Source organism: Carlito syrichta, unplaced genomic scaffold, assembly GCF_000164805.1.
Source record: "Carlito syrichta isolate Samal-C Ts95f unplaced genomic scaffold, Tarsius_syrichta-2.0.1 Scaffold304026, whole genome shotgun sequence".
NCBI lineage: Eukaryota > Metazoa > Chordata > Mammalia > Primates > Tarsiidae > Carlito > Carlito syrichta.
The window spans coordinates 161,296-169,930 of NW_007248122.1; the positions used below are offsets into that span (position 1 = coordinate 161,296).

Here is an 8,635-nt window from a genome sequence, read left to right on the forward strand (position 1 = left end):
GCAATCCACTCACCTCAGCCTCCCAAGGCACGGGATTACAGGCTGAGCCACCGAGCCTGGGTACCCTTTCCCTTTTTATTTCTTTTTATTTTATTTTATTATTATTATTGTTTTTTATTTAGAGTCTTACTCTATCACCCAGGCTGAAGGTCATGCTCCTGGCCACCACAGCCTTGACCTGCTGGGCTCAGGTGATCTTCCACCTCAGCCTTTCAAGTAGCTGGGACTACAGGCACACGCCACCATGCTTGGCTAGTTTTTTTGACTTATTGTGGAGATGAGGTCTCACCAAGTTGCCCAGGCTGGTTTCAAACTTATAGGCTCAGGCAATCCTCTCATCTTTGCCTCCCAAAGTGCTGGGATTATAGGCCCCTTTCCCCTTTTAAAGAGGAGGTTTGCCCAAGTGATGAAAGGCAAGTTTAGGAAGCCAAGAAGTAGTACCTTTGTAGTTGATTCCATTATTTTAGTTTCTAGTGTCTCAAATCTGATTTACCACAAAGAATTTACTGCAGATGCATCAATCCTGATTCAGGTTATGTTAGTTAATTGATAGCTATTAATTATAGGTGTTGGCTTTGTAGGCACCGCTGCCTTCAGTCTTTTCCCATCAACCATGGTCAACCCACCATATTCTTCGACATTGCCGTTGATGGTGAGCCCTTGGGCCGCATCTCCTTCGAGCTGTTTGCAAAGTTCCAAAGACAGCAGAAAACTTGTGCTCTGAGCACTGGAGAGAAAGGATTCGGTGATAAGGGTTCCTGCTTTCACAGAATTATTCCAGGGTTTATGTGCCAGGGTGGTGATTTTACACGCCATAATGGTGCAGGCAGCAAGTCCATCTATGGGAAAAAATTTGATGAGAACTTCATCTTGAAGCATACAGGTCCCGACATCTTGTCCATGGCAAATGCTGGCCCCAACACAAACAGTTCCCACTTTTTCATCTGCGCTACTAAGACTGAATGGTTGGATGGATGGCAAGCATGTGGTTTTTGGCAAGGTGAAAGAGGGCATGAATGTTGTGCAAGCCATGGAAAACTTTGGGTCCAAGAATGGCAAGACCAGCAAGAAGATCACCATTGCTGACTGTGGCCAACTCTGATAAATATGACTTGCTTTATCTTAAACTACCATATCATTCCTTCTTTAGCTTAGGAGAGTATCCCCTCCATCCCATTTGCTCACAGTATCCCTATAATCTTTGTGCTTTCGCTACAGTTCTTTGGGTTCCATATTTTCCTTATTCCCTTCCATGTCTAGTTGAATTGCAGGGAAATAAAAACTAAATAACAACAACAACAACAACAGAAATTATAGGTGTTACCTAAAACCAATTGCCCTTGCCTGTCCAATAAAGAACACTTCCTTTGATTTAACCCAGACATCCTAGGAACAAAGTTACAAAGTCAGGATGAGATGGAGAGATAGAATTTTGTCTAGCTGGCCTTTTTTTCTTTTTAAAATAATAACTTTATTGAGATATAATTAATTTACTATAAAATTCAAAGTGTACAATTCAGTGGCTTTTGGTACAGTATATTCAGAGTTGTGCAACCATCACCACTATCTAATTTTAGAATATTTTTATCATTTCAAAAAGAAATCTTGTACCCATTAGCACTCATTCCTTATTCCCCGTCTCCCACCTCAGCTGCTTGCAACTACTAATGTACTTTTTGTCTCTATGGATTTGCCTATTCTGGATGTTTCATATTGATTGAATCATATAATACATGGTCTTTTGTGACTGACTTCTCTGACTTCTTTTACTTAGTGAAATGTTTTAAAGGTTTACTCATGTTGTAGCATGTTACCAGTACTTGATTCCTTTTTTTTTCCAAATAATATTCCATTGTATGATTATACAACATTTGTTTATCCATTTATTAGTTGATAGACATTTAGATTATTTTTATTTTTTGACTGTTATGGATAATGCTGCTGTGTACATTTGTGCATACGTTTTTGTGAGGACAGATGTTTTTAGTTCTCTTGGATATAAACCTGGGAATGAAATTGCTGGGCCATATACTAACTTTGTGTTTAACATTTTGAGGACCTGACGAACTGTTTTCCAAAGTAGTTGTACCATTTTATCTAGCTGAATTTTAAATCACCCAGTTTCAGTGTTCTAATTTATGTACGTTAAAGGAGAAAGAACCTTAGCTTAAGTGAGTGGTTTGAATTTATAGGGGAAAATCTACCTGCAGTAGTAGGCAAACGTGGGAGTACTTTTTTTAAAAAGTGAGTTTGGAATTATTATTATTAATACTTGGCTTTTTTAATTTTTTTTTTTTGCAGTTTTATCTCCAAGACACTAAAAGTAGTAATGGTACCTTTATAAATAGCCAGAGACTGAGTCGAGGCTCTGAAGAAAGCCCACCATGTGAAATTCTCTCTGGTGACATTATTCAGTTTGGGGTAGACGTGACGGAGAATACACGGAAAGGTACGGGTATGGATCAATTTTTCCTATTATGTATTTTTTTAAGAAGTTAATTTTTTATTGTTACTTAATGCTATGCAACATTACATGCTTTTACATGCATACAATTTAAATACAGCATTACATGCAGTGAAAAGTTAAAAGTCTCCCACTTCCCTTACTGCTCTTCTAAAATTTTAAGTTCTGAAATGTTAATTAGTAATTTATATTCTTCATCACATTATGAAGACGGGGCACTATGGTGTCAGTTAGGAAAGCAGTTGGCTGCAGTGACAGCATATCCAACCAAAACAAGTTTAAACCATAGGATCCAGGGTCTTACTGTCTTATTGTTCTGTCTTTAACATGTTGGTTTCTCATGTTTTTGTCTGTTGCCTCATGGTCAAAAGGTGATGACTGCAAACCCAGGTATCACTTTCCTTATACCAGTGTCCCAGACAAAAAGCCTGGTTTTTTGATAATGAGGTTGGGACAAAATGTGTGGCTCTCTTCTTCTGTTGAAAGAACAATCTTTTGCAGAATCCTCCCAGCAGATTTCTCCTTAGACCTCTCTGGTCATATGAGTTGTTCACATGCTTAGTTACCTGCAGCTACAAAGAAGCCTGGTGAAGTTACTTACCTTGTAAAGGGGAGCAAGGAGGTTTACTATTGGCATAGATCAATTTTGACTTACCCCCTTGGGTTGTGTGTCCATTGTTACCCCCAAACAATCGGTGTTCTGTTAACAAGAAGTAAGAGAGAAAGGCTATGAAGGTAGGCAGCTAATAGTACCTATCACAAGTAGAAAACAAAATTGCATGCCTTAAACAGTTTTTATAACTGGCGGTTCTTTAGTTAAGTAAATGTATATTGGTCTTTATTTTTATGATTCTGAAACTTCCTGCCTCTAAGAGTTTACTGTCTACTTGTGACTATGAAAATGTATAGCTGAATTAAAGTGTGGAGTTCCACTGTATTAGATTAATAGGGACAGTGCAACTATTTGTAAAGTTTCTCCTTTTGTATCTCTGAACATTCTCTGATCTGGTAATACTGGGCAGAGTCATCAGACTCTGATATTTTGCACAGTAGAGGTGTGATGGTAGTGATAACAGTTATGCTGATGCTGGTGTGTATGTGTGTTCGTGTGTACATGTGCATATTTGTATATATACTTTCACTGGTGTTGCAACAGCAGTATTATTTTTACTGGGTTTTGTTGACCTCCTGGAGAACTGGATTTCAATATTGAAGTTTGAATAGGGCCACATCTTAGGAATTTCCACTTACAATTGTAAAGCAAAAGAGGAACGTTGTATTTTGATGCAAAATATTGACTACTCCTTACTAAGAGAACTTGACTTATATATGACCACACTGGGAATAGCTGTTGCATTGGACACTCCTGTATCTACTGTTGCCATATCACACCTCTGTATCAAGTCTTCCAGCAAAAAGTAAATGAAGCCCCAGCTGTGAGTAACCCACAAAGAAGAGAATTTGGTTACACTGTCTTTCTCTCCAAGGAATGTCTGTCTTCTTGGCTTGCATTTCCCAAGGAGAATTATTAGGTGTTAATTGACCAAAGGATGAGGTAATCAAATACATTTTGGAAATACTTAGTTAACCTAAGGTAGGTAGGACTCCTTGGAGCCTTTAATATGCTAACGTGTATGCAGATTTCCAAGAGGATGTCCATTATAGAATACATCTGTTTCCAAACTCCTTCCCACTCTTCTTTCCCATCTATCTAGGAGGGACACTCTTTAGAAGATACTGTAGAAAAATAAAAAGATAATCATAAGATTCAGGGTTATTACTAGTATAGTAATATTTCATCAATATTACATTTTTGCAGTCTTCTTTGAAAATTTATCCTTTAAGCCAACCTTTTTTCTTTATGATTAAATAAAGAAAAAAATCAATTAAGTACAAGAAAAAAATCAATTAAGTAAAGAAAAATAATCCCTCATCATTTATTAATTTGTTTATTTATTTGAGTTGAGGTCTCATTCTGTTGCCCAGGCTGGAGTGCAGTGGCGTGATCATGGTTCACTGCATCCTTGAACTCCTGGGCTCAGATGATCATTATGCCTCAGTCTCTCAAGTAGCTGGGACTACAGATGTGCATCACCACGCTGAGCTGATTTTTAAAAAATTTTTTGTAGAGTTGAAGTCTCATGATGCTGCCTAGTCTGGTCTCAAACTCCTGGACTCAGGCTATTCTCCTGCCTTGGCTTCCCAAAATGCTGGGATTACAGGCATGAGCCACTGTGTCCTGCACTCATCATTTAAGATGTTGTTTCTCTTGGTACTTACTGGCATCAGAAAGTTACCTTATGTTATACATGGGCTCTTGGGATATACTGTGTCATCACTTAAGAACTATTTGTTAAAGCCATTGCCAAGAAAAAAGTATAGAGTTTTGTCTTATGCTAAGTAGTACTGTGATAAGCTTTTATATCACTTGGAGAATTCTTCTGAAATTATACAATACTACTGGGTAACCCCTGGATCAAAGAAGAAATCAAAAGGGAAATTTCAGACTTTATAGGAAGGAAAGAAGACTTTTATACCAAAATACAGTAAGCCCTTTAGTCAGATAAAATTAATAATCTTAAATTTCTTCTGTATTAAAGAAGAAAGACAAAAAAAAAATGAAGGAATTTAGCATTAATCAGAAGAAATTAACTGAAGAAATCAAGAAAAAGAAGTGGGGAAGAAAAAAAATCAAAAGCAGAAATTAATGAAACAACAAAAAAATTCTAGAAGGGATAAGCAAATGCAAATGCTGGTTCTTTTAAAAAGAAAACATACAATAAATGAGGTAATTCACAAACTTTGATGCATTAAATTAAATGTACTAGCAAAAATATATAAGATGAGGAATGAGAAAGGAGAAATAAACAAAATACAGGCTATGCTAAAAGAAATTTTTTAAAAAAGTTTCCTAGCAAAATTATCCCAAGAAGTAGAAAAACTTGAATAATTTATTTTCTTAAAGAGACTAAAATATTATTAAAGATTCACCATGGAGGCCAGGTGTGGTGGCTCATACCTGTAATCCCAGCACTTTGGGATAACTTCAAGCATAGATACAGATGGAATGCTCTTCAAATCCTTTAAAGAAGTCAGCAGTTCTGGCCAGGCATCGTGGCTCATACCTTGTAATCCCAGCATTTGGAAGGGCAAAGCAGGAGGATCACTTGAGGCCAGGAGAAGAGGAGCCAGATTAAAGGTGGCAAGAGGACTAATAGAAAGAAGTACAATTTTTATTTTATTTTTATTTTTATTTTTTTGAGTAGGAGTCTCACTCTGTCGCCCAGACTGGAGTGCAGTGGCCGCTCCCGGCCACCGCAGCCTCTACCTGCTGGGCTCCGGCGATCCTTCCGCCTCAGCCTTTCGAGTAGCTGGAATTACAGGCGTGCACTACCACGCCCGGCTGATTTTTTGATTTATTGTAGAGATGAGGTCTCGCCAAGTTGCCCAGGCGGGTCCCGAACCTGCAGGCTCCGGCAATCCACTCACCTCAGCCTTCCAAAGTGCTGGGATTACAGACTGAGCCACCGAGCCTGGCTAGAAGTACAATTTTTAAAATCCTCCAGTGTGTATGACATCTGTGTATTTAGATAAGATGTGTATATGTAAAAGGAAATTTCAGAAAAAGAATATATATGATACGTAAAACTGTGTGTGTATATGTGTGTGTGTGTGTGTGTGTGTGTGTGTGTGTGTATGTATATACTGGAGGTACCCCAAAAATGTATACACATTTTAAGAGATGTTATCTATGTATTACTTTTAGAAGTTGAATTGAATTATGGTAGAATTGTGTTGTATGACATTCACTCAAAAGATGTCATTAAGGACAAAGACAATGGCGAAAGCATGGTTGTTGTTCAAGGTGCGCAAGACCATTTTGAAGTGGTATCTGAAATTCAAGAACATTGTAGAAGTACAATGACAATGGAGGTGTGAGTATGTAACAGAATCTCCAACATGCCCAACAATTGCACGCATTTGTGATAAGTTTGAGCCGCATGTTACTGTGTGATGTGCACAAGGGAAGATCTAGGAGGCCTCACATAGCAACAAGCCCTGCTGCTTCTGCTATAGTGTCGGAACAGTTTACATGCTCACCACAGTGTACCCAACAATGTGCACATGAGACAGGAATTAGCAGAACAGGCGTATGATGTATTCTTAAGACAGCAAAATGGAAAGTTTTCATTCCAATTCTAAAAATGTGTATATATTTTTTGTACTGTGTATGTATGCCTATGTGTGTGTATTTTTGTTTGTTTATTAAAAAGGTAATATGAGCCTGATGCTACTGAACATATCAATGAATATTAGTGTTCCTTCTATTCTAAGCTCTCCAAAACAATCTGGTTTTGATGTTTGGCTTTCCATGTGGTATGATTCCAGGGAGAAAACTTACTGGCCGGGCATGAATAAATAATTTATTCTATAGATATAAAATATCATTGTAAACAAATAGCTAACTTTATAATAGATTTTTTAAAAGAAAGGAAGGAAGATATGAAAAAGCCAAGTCTTAGTAACCCAACCACTGGCTACTCCTCTTTTCCCAAACCCACAAACTGCTCAAATAATAAGTTTTCTGGGTCATACAACATTACAGTAACCCTCTGCTGCAAAGCTTGAGACCAGTTTGTTCTATAGACATACATAACTTAAATCAGCTCATTACTTCAGGTCTTCACTAATATCTGTTCCTTAGCCTCTATGAACAAAGGGCCTATTAAGAGCATGGCCAATGCTGTATCTTCTTTTGACGTTGGGATCCAACTGCGCTGAATTACTTTTACTCCATAATAGAGTTGGCCTTCAAGCCCTTGCACATGCTTTTTTCTGTGCCTGGAAATCTTTCCTGATCCTGCAAGGCTGGACAAGGTGCCACCTCCATGTCCCTGTCACATGTTGCACCCATCCCGTTTATGTGTTTGTCTCACTCACTAAACTGTAGTTTGTACAAGAGCAAGAGATGTGTCTGCCTTTATTGTAGAATTGCCATACTCAACCATATTGGTTGAATAAATTTTAAAATGTCCCATGAATCATTGTCTATCATTTTACAAAAATTTTTTTCTGCCACCTCAACCAAGATTTTGACAACCTTCCTCCTAATTTCCAGAGGCTTAATGTAAGGATTGGAAATTGGCAGCTTTCTTGTTACCCTACTTCTCCTTAAATTGTTTAAGCTTTAATTTCTTTATTGTATAAAATGAGAATTATGATTCTACTACCTACTTTAAAGAGTTGTGTCATAGTGTTTAATGGGAACATTGAAAGAGTATCTATAAAGTACTGTTATTACTATGGCCCTGATTGGTCATCTGTATAGTCTTTGCCATTAAATTTGCCCCTTTCTCAGTAGCTTCAGTCCCAGGCTCTATTATCTGTTCGTTAGAACTCATCATTGGCCATTTCTTTCTTTCTTTTCTTTTTAACTTAATTTAAAGTTGTGGGGTACAAGTCAGGATTGCGTACATAAGTGGTTTAGGTGCAGGTGAAGTTTTGGGCCTCCCATTGGACCTCATTTTGCCTGGATTAGAATTAAGCATCATTGGCCATTTCAAAGGTACTCTCACCAACTTAAATCACAATGCTGATTCAGCACAGACTGTGCCAAATTCACTAGGTTGACTAAGGGAACCTTTCTGGTGGCATGGCAGTTGTCTTTTGTTCATTTTAAAAATGAATTATCAACTTAGGCTGGGTACTAGAATTATCTACAGAGCTTTATAAAACTACAGTTGCCTGGAGTTCACCTTTTTTGGTTCTAAGAAGAAACATTGTTAGGTATGTAGGGCCTTTGATTCTGTTATACAACTAGATTTAAGAATCCTGTTCAGTTAAGTTCCTAGCACACCTAGTTTTATATGCTTTCTTAAGTCCCACATTTCCCTTCTAGCCTTGTCTGTTGTGAATTTGTTTGTACTTGGTTCTTGAATGTCAATTGCCTTATACTTTTACTCTGTTCAAAGCTTAATTTCCCCTTCAGATGATTTTACTGGCTTCCCAATTTCTTTTATTGCTTCATTATTCTCCCAAATACTCTAGCCCAGAATGTTGACATCTTTTCTGAATCCCGTGTCTTCCTTACCTTTAACGGTCATATCATCTAGATCATTTGTCTCCTCTCCCTGTTACTTCTGTTTTTCCTGTTGCCTCCCTCCCTCACCC

The 8,635-nt window shown here is 37.7% G+C and overlaps 1 protein-coding gene across 5 annotated transcripts in view; it reads left to right on the forward strand.

Moving 5' to 3' along the window:
* Positions 1–8,635, forward strand: part of SLMAP (sarcolemma associated protein) — a 163,511-nt gene that overhangs the window by 62,321 nt on the left and 92,555 nt on the right. For all 5 annotated transcript variants that reach the window (XM_008059402.2, XM_021713071.1, XM_021713072.1 and 2 more), the window contains exon 2: positions 2,302–2,449. In XM_008059402.2, coding sequence (XP_008057593.1) covers positions 2,302–2,449 — 148 coding nt within the window. The remainder of the gene's footprint in view (positions 1–2,301; positions 2,450–8,635) is intronic.